Below are 19,083 nucleotides of genomic sequence, written 5' to 3' on the forward strand. Positions count from 1 at the left end.
AGGTAAACACTTGAATTACCAAGGTATAGCTGACATGAGACCAGCCACTCATAAATGGGTTTAATATAGATGGGTGCTTAGTCAGAATAGATGTAATGGGCAGAAGAGCCTGTTTTTGTGATGCATGACTGTAACCTGTAAAACCTTTAATTGGGGTTCCCAACCTGGAGTCCATGGTCCCCTTGCTAAATGGTATTGGTCCATGGCATAAACAAAGGTTGGGAACCCCTGCTCTACATTGTCCAGGATGCACAGGAATAATTACAGAGGAAAATGGCAAGCAAGCCAGAAAAGTAGACCATTCTGCGATGCCCCCAAGTGGAGCAAGTGTCCATTATGAGCGGCCTACGTTCAGATGGTTGGTTGGAGAGTAATGGAGTGTTTTCGAACAGTGGGGATATTCTTGAATAGTAAGCAGCTTGGAGGAAAGTCTGTATCCTGGTTTGATTCATTCAGACATCGGGGTGATGGCTGCGCCAGTGCAAGCCACAGAGAAGGTGGAAAGTGAGAAGCTCAGCTATAATGAGCTCTTTTCCACCTAACCAAGTGACATTGTTGCAGTGGAGAAGATTACACGAGACTCAACCCTCAAACCTGATCACCATTCAGTATGACCATGGCTAGATTCTTATTCTTTCTTAAGCTCATCAACACTACCAGCAGCTCATCAGAATCCTCAAACCTGGACCAGTCTTTCAAGTTTCTTGGTGTCCTTCCTCTCCCAGGGATGAGTTCTTTCAGACTTCTGTTGGTATTTCTGTGGATTTTTACAGGATGAGGTTGCTAGCCCCATACCCAACCTTTCTCCTTTCACATCTGGGCTTGGACCATCCATGGCAGAGTTCTAGATTCTTCTAATAGCTTCATATTGCCCTCAACTCCCCTATATTTCTAAAACTCCGCTCCTTATTAAATATCTGGGTGGTGGAGTGGAGATGCATCTCTACTGAAGGAGTGGTGACGTGCTCGTTCCCCCCACTAGCCGGCAGATCACCCTTGGGTGAGGTGTAGCAGCTGCTTACCGCCCCCCCCTCCCGATCAGGGTCACATCAAGCCATGGGATCAGGTGGTGGATGGTCACATGAGCAGCTGATGCATATCACGTCTTGGTTATGCGATCACTGACACTGGGCAGACAATCTCTGAAAAGTATTGATAATGGCTGGGGTCACCCACCTTGTAAAGACACTGTTCAGAAGGAGACAATGGAAAACCACTTTTGTAGAATTGGCCAAAAACAGTCATGGTCAAGGTAAATGACACAGCACATAATGAATGAGTGAATTAAATACCTCTATTGATGTAGCCTTCTCAACCCTCTATGTTAGAGGTTCACCACCTTCTTCAAGAAGGAATTCCTGTTTGCCTCATTGTCCTTCCCTTGAGACCCTCCCACCATCTCAATGTCTATCTGTCTTGCTCATTCAGACCTTAAGTTTCAATAAAGTTACTCTTCCTTTTCTAAATGACAAAGTATAGAATGACAGAGCAGACTCACTGGGCCAACTGGTCTAATTCTGCTCCAACATCTTATGGTTATAATACAGATCTGACTTTTTAAGTCATTCATGATAAGTCAACCCTTCCATCTCAGGAATTAGCCCAGTGAATGGCCTCTGGACAGCTACCAGGACAACACAGCCCACTTGATTGACACAACATCAACTGTCTAAACAGTCATTCCCTCTGTCACCGGCATATGGATGCCTCAGTGTGCACCATCTACAACAGGCACTGCTGTTACTCACCCAGATCCTGTCAAACGTATGACTTCTCTCACCAAGAAGGAAAAGGGCAGTAGATGGCTGTGAACACCACCGCACTCTGTCATGCATCATTCTGCTTTGGAAATTTATCACTATTCCTCCATTGTCACTGGTTTAGAATCCTGATAATAACAAAAAGATTACCTTAGCTTGGGGATTTCTCAACAGTAATTATGCACAGGCTGTAAATTTCAGAGTTCTTGTCAATTTCCAAACCCAAAAAATTTTGAAAGAAAAACCTAAAGGAAAGACAGCTAAACAAAGGCCTATCGTTGACTCGATGGAGCAAACAGTTTTCTCTAATGCAATTACAATGTCATAGTCCTACCCTTAAACAGCAGTAGGAAGGCGTGGAAGACCCCAGTAAGAGATGGTATAAGAAGCTGGTGTGTACTTGCAGAATGCAGAATTTAGGCAACCAAAATTTAGATTGAGCTAAATAGATTAGATTTTGAATGAAATGTGATGTTCAGGATGACCTTCTGCAACAAGATGACCAAAACTAGCAAGAAACAAGTAATCTTATTTTAGTAATGGGCCAGATTTAGCTAACAGTCTTTAAAAGAGTGAACAATTATCTAATACCCATTATAATACCATTGTGTGCAATGGAAGGGGAATTGGAAGGTGACCCTAAGATTTTATATTTGGTTAAAGTTGTCCCTGATATTCTGAGAGTATCTTAGAGTGGATAAAAACAGAGTGTATTGATGAAGGTAAAAGGATTAACCATGATGTAGAATATTTTGTACAAAGAACATAGAACAGTACAGCACAGGAACTGGCCCTTCAGCCCACAGTGTTGTGCTGGCTAAAGTAAATTTTAAAAACCCAAAAACTAATCCCTCCTACCTATACAACATCCATATCCCTCCATCTTCCACACATTCATGTACCTCGCTGAACATCTCTTAAAAGCCTCTAATGTATTTGCCTCTACCACTGTACCAGGCAGCACATTCCAGGCATCCACCACTCTCTGAGTAAAACACTTACCCCTCACATCCCCCTTGAACCTACCCCCTCTCATTTTCAATGCATGCCCTTTGGTATTAGACATTTCAACCCTGGGAAACAGATACTCTCTGTCCACTCTATCTATGCCTCTCATAATCTTATAAATCTCTATCAGATCTCCTCTCAGCCTCTGGTGCTCCAGAGAAAACAACCGAAGTTTATCCAGCCTCTCGTGATAGCACATGCCCTCTAAACCAGGCAGCATCCTGGTAAACCTCTTCTGCATCCTCTCCAAAGCCTCAACATCCTTCCTATAGTGGGGCGAACAGAACTGTATGCAATATTCAAAGTATCCTCAAAGATAAGGGACATTCTAAAGTCCCTTATCTTTGTACAATATCACAATGGCTAGTGCCAAGAAAGGAACAAAGAACATTTTTTAAAAAAGGCAAAAATTGAGTGGAAACAGTGGAAATAAAATTGCATATGTAAACAAAGTCTTAGGCACATATAAAAAAATTCTGTAAAGCAAAAATGCTTTCAATGGTAATGAAGTGAAAAATTTGTAAATATCAAAAAAAATACTATAAAGAGCAGTAAGCTAAATCAAATCAAATATTTGGTGTGACCACTCTTTGCCTTTAAAACTGTATCAATTCTCAAAGGTACACCGTTGTGAAGTTTTGTAAGAAAATCAGCTGTTAGATGTTTCCTAGCATCTTGGAGAACTTGCCACAGTTCTTCTGCAAACTTTGGCTGTCTCGCTTGCTTCTGTCTCTCCAGGTGATCCCAGACAGCCTCGATGATGTTGCGGCCAGGGCTCTGTGGAGGTCACACCATCAGAAACCATATAAAAAATCTAGGGTGCCTGAGACTTCTGCTCAGTACTGTATAAGAGAAAATTAAAGATGAAGGAGAAATATGACCTATTTTGAAATAAATAATGATGATTTTGTAAATTAATATAAGAAAATTGCTGGATATGTTGAATTGTTACTTTGGGTCAGTATTTACAATTGAGGGAAAGGACAACCTCTGGCCATCCCAAGAAATCTACTACTAAATGGAACACAGGAACTCGACAAAATTAATGAGTGCAAAATATTTTCAGGAAATCATAAGTCCATAATTAAAGATAGAGTGATAGATGAGAATGTTTACATGATTAGGGCGAGCCCAGATGAAATTTAATAGCATCATGCAGAGCAAAGAGAGAGGGAAATGTAAATGGATATTGTTATGTGGACCTTTAGAAGGTGTTTTATAAAGCAATTCACTAGAGGCATAACTAAATTTGTAGCTCTTGGAATTGAAGTACAATATTAAGTTGGTTAGAAAACTTGTTCAATATTGAGCAAGTATCAGTGACTGCATCATTCCTCATGACTATTTGGTCTCAGCAGTGAGAATAGATCTAGTTCCATCTACCATACCTGGTAACCTTTACAATTTGCATTGTTTTACAAACTTGAGTATTACTCCAGACTCACAAATCTCCACAGCTGGGGAAATTTCTCCGAAGTATTCTATACTGCTATCTGCTATTGCTTGCATGGTGGGGCGGGTTGTGGTGCATCGGCTGGTGCAAGTGGGGGAGGAGTGATTCTTCTGTTGCTGCTTGTGCTTGGGAGGGGGAAGGTGGGCATTGGGGTTCTGAAGTTACTGTCTTTCATTCTTTGGGATTCCTTGTTTTGCGGATGTCTCTGTGAAGAGTAAGAATTTCAGGATGTATACCACATACGTTCTCTGATATTAAATTGAACCATTTGATTTGAGCCAGTTATACCGTAGGTCAAATGCGGAGCATTCCTGGGTGTGTCAGCTCAGCCAGGATGTGTGCACAGCAGTGTTTGATAAAGGTGTGAGTTAATGTTGGATGTCTTATCTTTTAAATAATTATTTTAGGTAAGGTTAGATATACCAAGCCACGTGAGCGCCCGCTGTGCTGTTTGAAGTTGCTCAGGGAGTTTATCAGTATTCTGAACATCACTCCTCTCTGAAGGTACATTAAAACACACGAGTTGGTCATTCGTACAGTTGTCATTCCTTTGCTTTTGCTGCATAGATTTACTCACATATTTGTGCATCTGAAATGCAGCCACACCTGTACCTGGTGAGATGCCTGGAGTAGGCACTAAGGTGCTTTATAAATTTAAAATTTATTGCTCTTTTTTTTTAGGAAGAGGAACTCATCCAGTCAGAAAATTCAGCTTCCATCTTCAACACTTTGTCAGACATCCCGTCGCAGATCGAAGATGCCGAATCTCTCATAAAGGTCCAGTGCCGTTCAAAACTTATCATCAGGTCCAGACAAGGTGGCTCAGGCCACCAAGCCTGCTCTTGGGCTTGCAAAGTACAGTGCTGCTAGAAAGTTTGTAAAACCTGTAGAACTTTCTCTATTTCTGCATAAGTATGACTTAAAGTGTGATAAGATCTTCATGCAAGTCCTAAAACTAGATAAGGAGAACCCAATTAAATAAATAACACACACAAGCAGCAGCAGACGCATCGATCCCCCCACCCCCACTTGCACTACACCCCCCCCCCACATGCAAACAATAGCAAATAGCAGTATGGAATATTTTAGAGAAATTACCCAAGCTACGGAGACTTTTGAATCTAGAGTATTACTCAGGTTTGTAAAGCAATACTACAGGGTTCACAAACTCTCTAGCACCACTGCATTTATTGGGTAGTGGACCAGACTGTAACACAGAGTGTGATGGAGGAGTCAGCTTGTGCTCTGTTATTGTTGTTTCACGGCCAGGCAGCAATTGACAGCTGAGAAAAGTGACGAACAGCCAGTCAACAATAAACTACCAATAATATAATTTGTAGTGAGCTCCTGATAATTAACAAATGTCCTCCAAGAGGACCACAGCCTTGTTGTAGGGTTTGGAGGCTTGCGTGCCTCAATGACCCGGAGAGCTGAGTTGGCTGGAGTCAGGGCTTTATGCTTTGGCTCGTGATAGGGTCACCCAAACCAAACAGGTCAAAGTGTAGAGGTCAGACTAAGAGTGGTCCACTGGTCCTCCAGGTTTTGGGGGTTCAGCTCAGGGTTAACAACCCTAACTGGTTAAAAAGATTTGTTAAGGAAAGAGCAATGAAGAATCCTTCCACACCCGTGTGCAACGATATGGACAGACAGAGATTGGAGGACCTAAACGCCAGCGACGTAATGGGCAAATGAATGAATCAATTGACAAATGTGATGAGAAGTCGTTCACTGACAAAGAGCCAGCTGCAGAACGTGCAGTAAGTAAGTCAGTAATAATTAACTCGAGCACTGTGTCCGATCATCAGTTTAACACTGTGTGTGACGGGTGAGTCAGTTACTAGTGAAGGACCAACAATATATTCCATTAAAATAATACCCCTTTATCGGAACAGTGCTCACAGAAGAAGACACCAAACCAGGATGAGGGAAGGATTACTTGTTTATGACAGCTTAGAAGGAGGCTGTTAGATACTTTGCTCAGTTGTTTGGGTTAATCCAGGGATGTGCACAGACCACATCAAACCCACTTGAGATTACTTTCCAGCGTGACTGGAGACTCCAGTGTAGCTGCAAGGGCTGAGTCGATGGGTAACGCACAGAGAATAATAAGTATTCCGCTTTGGATACTGTTGGGGGTGGGACAGTCTACCGGGGGGAGCCACAGTGACCGGGTCTCTGGCACTGAGTCTGCCTCCGTGGCTCAGAAGGGGAGCGGGGGGGAGAAACAGAGTACAGTAGTGATAGGGGGTTCCATAATTAGAGGAGCAGAAAGCAGATTCTGTGGATGTGAAAGAGACACCCAAATGGCATGTTGTTCCCCAGGGTCAGGGTCAGAGATGTCTCGGATCGGGTCCACTACATTCTAAACGGACAGGGTGAACAGCCGGAAGTCATGGTATATATTGGTAGGAAAAGGGAGGAGGTCCTGAAGAGTGAATAAAGGGAGTTAAGCAGAAAGCTGAAAAGCAAGACCTCGAGGGTAGTAGTCTCTGGATCACTGCCCTTGCCATGTGCCAGTGAGGGTAAGAACAGGATGATCTGGCAGATGAATGCATGGCTGAAGAATTGGGGCAGGGTTTCAAATTTCTGGATCATTGGAAACTCTTCTGAGGAAGAGATAAGCTGTACAAAAAGTACGTGTTACACCTGAACCCGAGGGGTACCAATAACCTTGGGGGCAGGTTTGCTAGAGCCTTTGTGGGGAATTTAAACTAATTTGGCAGGGGGGTGGGAACCAGAGTGATGGGGCTGTGGATGGGGCAGTTAGCAGATGCAGAGTGTAGTGAGACTGTGAGGAAGGACAGGCAGATGATAGGGCAAAATTTCAGTCAGTGGGACGAGTTAAAGTATAACCAGGGGCCAAAATCAAAAGGGTGATGAATACAGGACTGAAGGTGTTATATTTGCATGCAGTATACGGAATAAGGTAAATGATCAGTTAGAGGTTGGCGGGTGTGATACTTAGAAAGAGGTGACATAGGATTAGAAGATGTAGAATCTTTGTGGGTAGAGTTAAGAAACTGCAAGAGTAAAAAGACCCTATTATACAGGCCTTAGAACAATAGACAGGATGTGACTACAAACTGCAATGGGAGATAGAAGAGGCATGTTAAAAGGACAATGTTGCGATTATCATGGGGGGATTTCAATATGCAGGTACATTGGGAAAATTGGTTGGTGCTGGATCCTAAGACAGGGAATTTGTAGAATGCCTATGAGATGGCTTTTTAGAGTAGCTTGTGTTTCTGCCCACTAAGGAAAACAGCAATTCTGGATTGGGTGTTATGAAATGACCCAAATTTGATTATGGAGCTTAAGGTAAAGGAACCCTTAGGAGGTGGTAATCATAATATGATAGAATTCATCCTGCATTTTGAGATGGAGAAGCTACAATTGGATGTATCAGTATTACAGTGGAGTAAAGGGAATTACAGAGGCATGAGAGAGGAGCTGGCCGAAGTTGATTTGAAGGGAACACCTGCAGGGATGATACTGAACAGCTGGCTGGTGTTTTTGGAGGAAATTCAGAAGGCACGGGAAAGATACCTCCCAAAGATGAAGAAGAATTCTATAGGAACAATGAGGCAACCATGGCTAACAAGGAAGTCAAAGACAGCATACAAGCAAAAGAGAAAGCATATAATATAGCAAAAAACAGGGAAGGTAGAGGATTGAGAAGTTTTTCAAAAACGACAGACGGCAACTAAAAAGGCTATTAGGAGAGAAAATATGAATTAGGAAGGTAAGCTAGCCAATAATATAAAAAAGTTTTTCCAGATATATAAAGAGTAAAAGAGACGAGAATGGATATCGGACTGCTGGAAAATGATGCTGGAGAGCTAATAATGGTGGACAAAGAAATGGCAGACAAACTGAATACACAGATTCACTGTGGAAGGCACTAGTGGAATGCCAAAAATGCAAGAGTGTCGGGGGGCAGTGAGTGTGGTTGCTATTACTAAGGAGAAGGTGCTTCGGGAGCTGAAAGGTCTGAAGGTAGTTAAGTCACCTGGACCAGATGGACTACACCCCAGGGTTCTGGAGGCAGTGGTAATGATCTTTCTAGAATCACTAGATTCTGGAATGGTTCCCAAGGACTGGAAAATTGTCACTTCATTCTTTAAGAAGGGAAGGAAGCAGAAGAAAAATTATGGATCAGTTAGCCTGACTTCAGTGGTTGGAAAGATGTTAGAGTCTTTTATTAAGGAATAAGGTTTTGGAGTACGTTGGATGTCAAAGTTAGCATGGTTTTCTAAAGGGGAAATCTTGCCTTACGAATCTGTTGGAAATCGTTAATGAAATAATAAGCAGGATAGACAAAGGAAGTCAGTGGGTGTTGTTTATTTGGATTTTCAGAAGGTGTTTCACAAAGTGCTGCTCATTAGGCTGCTTAACAAGATAAGAGACATAGTATTACAGGAAAAATCAGTAATAGCATGGATAGAGATTGGCTGGCTGGCAGGAGGCAGAGGGCGGGAATAAAGGGAGCCAAACGACTTAGACAGATTGGGGAAATAGGCAAAGAAGTGGCAGATGGAGTATAGTGTTGGGAAGTGCATGGTTGTGCACTTTGGCAGAAGTATTAAAGGTGTGGACTATTTTCTAAATGGGGAGAATATTCAAAAATCAGAAATTCAAAGGGACTTGGGAGTACTCATGTAGGATTCCCTAAAAGTTAACTTGCAAATTAAGCTGGTAGTGAGGAAGTCAAATGCAGTATTAATGTTAATTTTGAGAGGACTGGAATACAAGAGCAAGAATGTAATTCTGAGGCTTTATGAGACATTGGTCAGACCGCACTTGGAGTATTGTGAGCAATTTTGAGCTCCTTATAGTCATAGTCATACTTTATTGATCCCAGGGGGAAACTGGTTAATCTAAGAAATGATGTGCTAATGTGCTGGGACATTTTGAATTAAGGAGGAGGGAGTTTTGTGTCTTTTGAAAAGCGTGAAGGTGGATAAGTCCCCAGGGCCTAATGGCATATACCGCAGAATATTGAAAGAAGCAAGTGAGGAGGTTACTGGGGCTTTGACAAAGATCTTTCATGTCCTCACAGCAACAGGCCAGGTCCCAGAGGACTGAAGAGTAACAAACATTATGCCTTTGCTCAAGAAGGCAAATTGGGATAATCCAGGTAATTACAGGCCAGTGAGCCACCTGTCAGTGCCTTACAAGACGCAATGACCATGACTTGGATGAAAATGTAGATGGGTGGATCGGCAAGTTTGTGAATGACACTGAGATTGCTGGGGTTGTGAACAGTGTAAAGGACCATTAAAAAATAGAGTGGGATACAGGTCATATACAGATGGGGCAGACAAGTGTCAGAACGTAATGTTCAGAGATTCACTCATTGATTATTTAAAGCTCTGTATGATTCAGAAGTAAAAACAATACGTAAATTACAATATAATCAACCATTAAGGGTAGAGTGCATCAGTAATAGATTACTTAGAGCATGTGTTTTGCACATGTAGGAAGAACTAAATAATTAAAGCAATAAAGGAGAAGTAGATCATTAATAAATAACTTGAAACTTTTATATAGAATTAATGTTGCTGCAAAGTACATTATTGTGAATATGGAGAGGGGGACCAGTAAATGCTAACTTGAAACAGTCATTAGACAGAAGGAAGCTGATAATAAAGTCAAAGTTGAGTTTATTGTCATAACCACAAGTACATGTCGAAGTCAAAGTAAATTTATGACCAAAGTACATATATGTCACACGTACAACCCTGAGATTCATTTTCTTGTGGGCATCCTCAATAAATCATTAATAGAATAATAACCATAAGAGAATTGATGAAAAACCGCAGGAACTTGGGCGTTCACCCAGTGTGCTAAAGACGAGAGGCCGTGCACAAGTCTTGTGAAAAACATAACTTTCAGCAGCATCACAAGATAAACAAATTATAGACAGCTTTTATTAAAAAAAAGAACGCAGAACAAAGAAACAAGTCCATTTTAGTGCAAGGTGATAATAGGAGAACTAAATCTGTCATTGATCTGTCAGTAGTTTTAGGTCCCTTATTTAAGAAAGGATGTAATGTTGAGGCTTTATAAGGCACTGGCAAGGCCTCACCTGGGGTATTGTGAGCAGTTTTGGGCCCCTTATCTCAGAAAGGATGTGCTGACAGTGGAAAGGGTTCAAAGGAGGTTCATAAGAATGATTTCTGAGAATGAAACGCTTGTCATATGAGGAGCGTTTGATGGCTCTGGGCCTTTACTTGTTGGAATTAATAAGAATGAGGAGGGATCTCATTGAAACCTATCAAAAGTTGTAAGGCCTAGATAGAGTAGATGTGGGGAGGATGTTTCCTATAGGGGGGGAGTCTAGGATCAAGGGGCACAACCTCAGAATGGAGGGTCCTCCATTTAGAATGGAGATGAGGAAGAATTTCTTTAGCCAGAGGGTGGAGAATCTGTGGAATTCCTTGCCACAAGCAGCTGTGGGAGCCAAGTCACCAGGTATATTTAAGACGGAGGTTGATAGGTTCATGATTAGTCAGGGCGTGAAATATTACAGAGAGAGGGCAGGAGACTGGGGTTGAGAGGGAAATGGATCAGCCATGATGAAATGGTGAAGTAGACTTGATGGGCCAAATGGCCTAATTCAGCACCAATGTCTTGTGGTCTTGGATCTCTTAAAGCACAGCATGTTACGCAGATAGAAGAAAGCTGCCGATTTCTCATCACCTTGATGGTTAAGTAAGTCTAGATCTGTATTCAGTACAGTTCTCCAAATATGATAAATTGCTAAAAATACTGTTGGGCAATGTGAGCCAGTCACCTGGAGCTATCTTCATTCATATGCATGGTTAATTTGGCTTTAGAGAATGTTCAAGTGGACTCAGAAATGTTTGGGAACTTCCAGATGGAAAAAGTCAGTTTATTCAGCAGCAACAACCTCACTGTGGTCACCCTAGTGTGCACAGAACCTCTCCAGCAATGGTTATAACCTCACCACTGAAAGGGTCCTCGACCTGTGAGTACGCGCGGCAGCAGGTGATGAGGTTGACATATTGAGGGGCGGGGAGGGAGTCTATACTCACTGGAAGTTTAGAAGTAGAAGTGGTCTTGCAGAAGCGGGCAAGATTCCAAGAGTGCCAATGAGAAGGTGCTTCTTCGAGATTGGACAAGGGGCATGATTTCAGAATCAGGGGCCACCCGTTTAAGACAGGGTGCCTGTCACATAACGTCATGATAAATCATTGTTCCCTATAGTTGTAGGGAATGGATAGGAAGGTAGAGCTGAGGTCCAAATTACATCAGCAGTGGCCTTGTCAACCATAGGTGCGGGCTTGGTGAGTGGGGGGTAGCCCACTCTCTACTCCCTACTGCCGACTGTCTGTGTGCTCTGCCCTCTCTATAGCCCAGTCCAGACCATTTTAAACACGACCTGAGATGACTTTATCAGCTGGCCTCCCAGTTGCAGATTTGTGCATTAAACAACTGATCATTTCTCTTCAGGAGTCGATGAAGATTGCTGGGTCACTGACAGACGTGATGATTGAAGCACAGAGGAGCAAACATCTGGCCTATTTGATAGCGGAGCAGGGCCAGCTGAACAACTCCCAGTCGCCACTGCCAAACTTCAACAAGGTGAGCGACCAGGCAGCACTCTCTGTCTGGGATGCTGGTAGCAGAAAGGGTGTGATGGTCCTTCCACAAGAGCATGAGGGTAAAACAGTCAAGCTCTGCAGGTGTGGTGTGAGAGGTCAGGGGGACTGAGGGAGCCCAAGCAACATGCAGGTGTAGGGTGGAGAAAATTGGGGGGGGGGGTTCAGAGTTGTAGAAGGGACAGGGAGCAATTGTGGCACAAGGGGTACGGCATAGGATCAGGGAATCCAGTAGAAAAGGTGCAGGAACTGAGAATGGGTGGGTGCGGGGGAGTGATGTGAGAGTAAGGGGTCTGTGGCTTTTGAGTGACTGGGTCCAGAAATGCTCGTGGTGTTAGTGTGGCTGCGCTCTGTGAAGACCGGCTGGGTATGATCTGGGAACTGGGTACAAGCCTCAGTTCGGAGCGAGGTAGTGTTTGTGTTGATGCCGTGGCCAGTCCACTGGCCTTGTTCAGGAGGCTCTTAAGCCTCCAGGAGATGTTTCTGCAAAGATGCCAGGGGCTGAGCTCTGGCTTTGTTGCTTTCGTGTTTTACCATGGCCTGTCACTCCTTTGTCTTCATTTCCAGATAGTTCGACGACAGTCCCAGCGCAGGAAGTCCGGCCTGGGAGCTCTGCTCTTCGGTAAGTTTATTTTCTGCTGTTCTGAGACGCGCACTTGCATTTTCCTGAATCTCAGTGTGAAAGGAGGACTAATTCTATGCAAAAGCAATCTACTCATCCTCTCCTTCCCCCCTCCCCAACCCCACTCTCCCCACAGCCAGCAACAACTCTCCTCTGCAGACACAAATCGCTTTTAAACACTTTCAAACACTTTTAAATTGCTTTTAATTGAATCCATCTCCCCCTGGCAATGCGTTTCAGACCCCCAACCAATAAGTGGGGTGGGGGGAGGTAAAAAAAAACTTAGTCCTGTCATTCTTGGTTCTTCACTTGCCTTCATTCTGTGCCCCCTCTTTCTTCCCCCTTCAGCCAATGGGAGCAGATACCCTTGATATATACCTGTATCAGATCCCCTCGCAACCTCCTCTGTTTGTAACGATCTGCAGACTCAGGGCTCATTAGTAGAAATTAACAAGGAATATCTATTCAGAGAATAATGCAAGGAACAATCAAACTAAGAGCTCATTTACTGGGGACTTGAGCACACAGAACAGTGGGTCACCCAGAACTCGAATCCAGAATTCAGCCATGAGTACTGGTCCAGAATAATCTTAAGTAGAACATATTAACATGAAGACCATATTGACAGACAGAAAGATGAGCACGTACACTAAAAACAGAATACTGCAGTGCTGCATTTATTCTATCCTGACTTATGGAAGTGAATGCTGGACCATTTCTCCAGCAATGGAAAAGAGACTAGAAGCAGCTGAATTATGGTTCTACAGGAGAATGTTAAAAATATCATGGACCACACACACATCAAATGAAGAACCCAAGCAGTTCGATCACTCATACCAACAATAAGAGAAAGACAATTCAGATTCCTAGGACACATCATGTGGAAAGATGAACTAGAAAAACTCATACTCTCTGGAAAGATTGAGGGGAGCAAACCTAGAGGAAGACCTCGGTTTATGTACATCAAAAGCATAGCCAGGTGGCTACACATCGAGGAAATGGAAGTCATCCAAAAAACGAAGGATAGATCTATATGGAAAACCATGGTCACCAAAGTGCACATCGGATATGGTACCTGGACAGACAGACAGAACATACTGTAAAACACAGGAAGCTGGAGGAACGCAGCAGGCTCGGCAGCATCTGCCAATAAGAGTAAACAGTCGACGTTTCCTTATGAAGGGTCTCGGCCCGAAACGTCGACTGTTTCCCCTTTTCTATAGATGCTCCCTGACCCGCTGAGTTCCTCCAGCATTTTGTGCATGTTGCTTTGGAATTCCTTCATCTGCAGACTTTCTCTTGTTTTGTGATAAAATACAGGAAACCTGTGCGGGTCGAAATTCAAAACAAGTCACGAAAGGCATAGGGAAACCGTAATCTCTTAATGAGTGTGACGAAAAACACAGTGACAGCCTAATAATAAAAGTAGTTATTAAACAACTCTAATAAACTCATAAATTACACTCGGGAACATCGAGATCTGCCACAACATGGCGCCCCCTGCTGGTCTGAGGGTTTCATGACATTGTTCCAACAAGAACAACTTTAGCAGCTCTACTCAATTCACAGAACTGAAGGTCTTCATCTCTGGAATCTCTTTGGAAATCACTTCCATGCCTTTTTCAAAGCCTTCACATCATTCCCGAAGTGGAATGACACTCTACAGTACTTTACCTGAGGATAAACTAGTGAACTCCAGGATCTGTTTGCTTTATAAATCACTTCCTCTGTTTGCTCTACCACTTTCAATGAACTATCCACTTTTAGTTCCAGATCTCTCTGTTCTTGTACCCGTCATTCAGAATTGTGCCTCGTCCCAGTTGCTCCCAAAATGTAACACTCTAGAATTTCAGCATTAAAGTTTAATCTGCCGCCGCACTACTGGCCCTTGCTTGCCTGCCTAAGGTTTCATTGTGGTTCACTGTGCCTTCGTATTTCTGAGATCTGGGCCCTCGTATCCATCCTAATCGTCTGCGCAGAAAGAGAAGTGTGCAAAGTTCAAAACTTCAAAGTAAAATTTATTATCAGAGTACATATATGTCATCACATACAACCCCGAGATTCTTTTTCCTATGGGCATACTCAGCAAATCTATAGAACAGTAACAGTAAACAGGATCAATGAACCACAAACTTTGCAAATGCAAATATAAATAAATAACAAGAGCATGAAATAACAAGATAAAGTGAGATCATTGGTTGTGGGAACATCTCAAGAGCCTGGTGGTTGAGGAATAGTAACTGTACTTGAACCTGCTGGTGAGGGTCTTGAGACACCGGTACCTTCTGCCTGATGATGGCAGCAGGGAGAAAAGAGTGTGGCCTGGGTGGTGGGGATCTTTGTTGATGGACGATGCTTTCCTACAAAGTGGCAGAGCGGGTAAAGCTGCTGCCTCTCAGCTCAGCGACCCGGGTTCAACCCTGACCTTGGAATCGGCACCTTCTTCCCGTGACCCAGGGTGCTCTGAATCCTAAAGACATTCAGGTTGGTGTGTTAATTGCTCAGTGAGTTGTCCAGTTCCAGGGGAGTTAATGAGATTAATGTAGTGTTAGTGTAAATGGTTTTGTTGATGGTCAGCACAAAGATGCTTGTTCCCATATTATATTGCTCCCTGAAAGCAATGGTCCTTGTACAAGTCAAAGGAAACTCCTAATTCAAGTTCAGGTTTAATTGTCATTCAGCCATACACATGAATACAGCCAAATGAAACAGCATTCCTCCAGGGTCAAGGGGCAAAACACAGTCCCAGCAGTCACGCACAGCACAAGATACAGTTAGCACATATAATTATAATAAAAGTAAAACGTGCTGTCATGAAAATAATAATAATGGTAAAGCCCAAGTCCTTGAGATGTCTGGCCTGTAGAAAGGTGGTGCATGAGATGATTGTCCTGTAGCCATGTTTCAGCAAAAACAAGTACACAGCAGTTCCTCATCACAGGTTCATGCAGCTGCAGACAAACGCAATCCAGCTTGTCTTCTTGTACGTTTCTCTCCAATAGGAAAAATAACTTTTGACAAATCTTTTCCCTGTTATTTACCAACTTTCTGTCTGTGGTACAACCGAACCTCTGGTCTGAATGGAAATGTTTACACCATAAGATACAGGAGCAGGATTAGGCCATTTGGCCCATCGAGTCTGCTCTGTCATTTCATAGTGGCTGATCCATTTTCCCTCTCGGTCCCAATCTCCTGCCTTTCTCCATGTAATCCTTCACGCCCTGACTAATCAAGAATCTATCAACCTCTGCCTTAAATGTATCTAAATGCTTGGCCTCCACGGCTGCCTGTGACAACGAATTCCACAGATTCGCCACTCTCTGGCTAAAGAAATTCCTCCTCATCTCCGTTCTAAAAAATGCCCCTCTATTCTGACACTGTGTCCTCTGGTCCTAGATTCCCCCACCATAGGAAACATCCTCTCCATATGCACTCCATCAAGGCCTGTCAGCTTTCAATAGGTTTTAATGAGGTGATTCTTCTGAACTCCAGTGTGTACGGAAGAGGCACCTTGAGGCATCTTACCCGAAACAATCAGCAGAGCGGCAGTATTTCCCTCACAATTGTCGCTGTATCTTCTTAAAAAAGTACTAAGTTGTTCAAAGGAATAGAGCATGTTGGATGGAAGCAAGTTCAGAGAGAAAACAAGGAAATACAAACTGGGTTTAGAAAGCTTGTGAACAAGCACAGGGTCCTGTGAATAGTGTTATTGAGCTGTGGGCACGAATAAGCCAAGTAGGATTATGATCTCGAGACACCAACTGATACTTGACTTGATGAAAGGACAGCGCTGTGCATTAACATTCAAGGTGTTCGGAAAGACTCAGGAATGGGGAAAGGAAGTGAAGTGTTGTTACTAATCTTGGAAGATCATGCAGTTCTGGACGTTTGGTCCCAGATCAGGGAGTCTACAGACCCCTTGCTTAATGGCATAAAAAAGGTTAAGAACCCCCTGGATTAGACAAAAGATGAACAGCGAGGAGGACAGGAATAGACTGCAAGAGGATGTCCGTACACTGGCTCTATGGGCAGGGGGCATGGCAAGTGGAACTTGGAGGAGTGTGAAGTACCACAGGCCAGTATGAGCAGGGAGAATATCTCTGCGATGGCGGAGTAACGAGCGTGCACCAGGGGAGAATCTGGGAGTACCTTTCTCTAAGTTCACCAGGGGCCCAGGACGCGCTGAGGCAGCGGTTAGTAAAGCAAATGGGATCCTGGTATTTGTGACTGGAAGTACAGACCACAAGGGCAAGGAGGTTATGTGGACCCTATTATGTATCACTGGCTGGATCACACCTAGAGCACATTACCAATGCCAGTGACAGGATGTGAAGGTTGTCCACAGCGTTCAGAATATTGGCCAGAAGATGCAGGAGTCATGAGGGGAAACCTTTCTACAGCTGGGAGATGCGACTGGGAACTTCCTCCCCGTAGGGCTCGTGGAAACGGGATTAGATAAGGAATAGTAAAGACGCGCACACAGAGAAGGGTAATTCACAGGATTCTGGGGAGAGGGTGGGAGTTCAAATTGCAACCCAGAGTCATAGAGAAGTACAGCATAGAAACAGGCCCTTCAGCCTGTCTAGTCTATGCTGAAACCAGAGGTAGAATTGATGAGCTGAATGGTGTCCTGTGCCCTTAAAATACTAGAAAACAAATAAACAAACATATTCTTAAAAATATTAAGAATTAAGAATGTAATTCTCACCGCACCCCTTCTGGGAACTATTTTTTCCCTAGAATACTTCTTCCCCCCACAACTCTCCCCTCACTATTTGCCTCCACTACTTGCCCCTCCCTTCCTCTCTACTGTTGCAGTCGTCCCACCCCCTCTCCTCTCTCCCCTTCTCCTGCTGCCTTGTCTGCTCACGTACCTGCTCTCTCCACCGTTCTCGCTGACAGGGGACAATGAAGATGCCGAGGCACTCAAGGCAAAGAACATTAAGCAGACGGAGTTGGTGGCAGATCTGCGAGAGGCCATCCTGCAAGTAGCTCGGCACTTTCAGTGCCTGGACCCCAAAAATTGTACTATTGTAAGTAGATCACACAGCCCACGCAGTGTCCACGCACCTCTCGGGGAAGGTTTTCTGTGTTGTAGATCAGATAGCCTCAGAAGGTCATCACCCTGAAACCTCTCCACAGGTGTTATCCAGCATTTTGAATTGTGTTTCATACTCACAGTATTTATTGAAGTTTGCTCTGTTAAATTTCAAGCAGATTTCTGCGTAAAAACAGCACGCGTTTGGAACTTCACACCAGAAGTTCACACCGCTGTAGTTATACATGGAGACCACACGGGGGAGCAGTTGGATGCTGTTGGGTACTGAGGGCCGTCTTCCATTAGCCACCAGCTACCTGTCCCTACTTATTGTTGCTGGATTGGAGGCTAAGCACTGGGTAGTGAGAAGTTTCTTTCTCCGAGGGGAGTCCCCACAGATGCACTGGCAGCAGGAGAGGATGCAAACCTTTCCCCATTAATGATTGAACCCATTGGCTGCTGGGGGAGCTCAAGGGTCAGCGTTTCCCAGTTGTTGAAATGGTTGGGTGGTGTCAGAGACCAGCACTCACAAAATGCTGCAGGAACTCAAGTCGTGCAGCATGTATGGAGGGAAACAAACAGTCAACACTTTGGACCAATACCTCTTAGAATCAGGATTAAAATCGCCGGCATATGTTGCAAAATTTGTTAACTTTGTAGCAGCAGTACAATGCAATACATAATAATGGAGAAAAATTGTGAATTACAGTATGAATATATATATATATAAAATATCAGACTGTGATATAGCCAGTTAGAGTGCTCTCTGCTGTGCCTCTGTCAGAATTTGCGAGTGTTTTTGGTGACATATCTGGTCTCCTCAAACTCCTGATGGAATAGCCGCTGTCTTGCCTTCATCAGGATTCAACAGTTTGGTGCGTGTTGAACCAGATTTCCAGCATCCCCAGTCTCTCGTGTCTCTGCCGCAGAGTGAGTGCTCAGGAGTGGGGAGCATCCTAGTTTGTCCATAGCGGTGTCTGCTGAGGGCTGGTGGCGGCTGTCTACGTGACCCCAGTGTGCGGTGGGATGGGTGCGATTGGGGGGGGGTGGTCGGCAGTGAGCTGGAGAAGTCAGAACAAGGAATGAGGGTGCTGGAGGAATGTGTGTGTGAGAGGGATAGGGAGGAGTGGAAATGGGCAGACTTTGGAGGTGGTTGGGTCAAGTGCTGAAGTGAGGGGCGAGGCTGAGCACATGGGGCCTGCCAAACCGGTAGAGTTAAAGAACGTAGACCAGTACAGCGTGGAGCAGGCCCTTCAATCCGCCATCTCTATGACGACCATGACAGCAATTCAACTCATCCCATTCCAGATACATAACGGGGTGAGGAATTTCTTCAGCCAGAGCGTGGTGAATCTGTGGAATTTGTTGCCAAGAGAGGGTTGTGGAGGCCAAGTCATTGGATGTACTGAAGGCAGCGATTGACAGGTCTTGGTTGGTAAGGGAGTTAAGGGTTAGGGGAGAGAACGCGAAAGAATAGAGTTGAGAAGTAAGTCACCCATGATTGAATGATGGAGCAGATTCAACAGACCGAAGGGCCTAATTCTACTCCTATGGCCTGGTATCCTTCTGTATCCTTT

At 44.0% G+C, this 19,083-nt stretch overlaps 1 protein-coding gene across 1 annotated transcript in view; it reads left to right on the plus strand.

The window, feature by feature from the left end:
• The window catches only part of sgsm3 (small G protein signaling modulator 3), a 117,993-nt gene that overhangs the window by 61,206 nt on the left and 37,704 nt on the right, over nucleotides 1-19,083 (plus strand). Inside the window, exons 12-15 of the mRNA XM_063062598.1 lie at nucleotides 4,903-4,998; nucleotides 11,698-11,829; nucleotides 12,414-12,468; nucleotides 17,371-17,501. Of these exons, the coding sequence (XP_062918668.1) occupies nucleotides 4,903-4,998; nucleotides 11,698-11,829; nucleotides 12,414-12,468; nucleotides 17,371-17,501 (414 nt within the window). The remainder of the gene's footprint in view (nucleotides 1-4,902; nucleotides 4,999-11,697; nucleotides 11,830-12,413; nucleotides 12,469-17,370; nucleotides 17,502-19,083) is intronic.

The sequence above is a fragment of the Mobula hypostoma genome, chromosome 11 (genome assembly GCF_963921235.1).
Source record: "Mobula hypostoma chromosome 11, sMobHyp1.1, whole genome shotgun sequence".
In the NCBI taxonomy this organism is placed as follows: Eukaryota; Metazoa; Chordata; class Chondrichthyes; order Myliobatiformes; family Myliobatidae; genus Mobula; species Mobula hypostoma.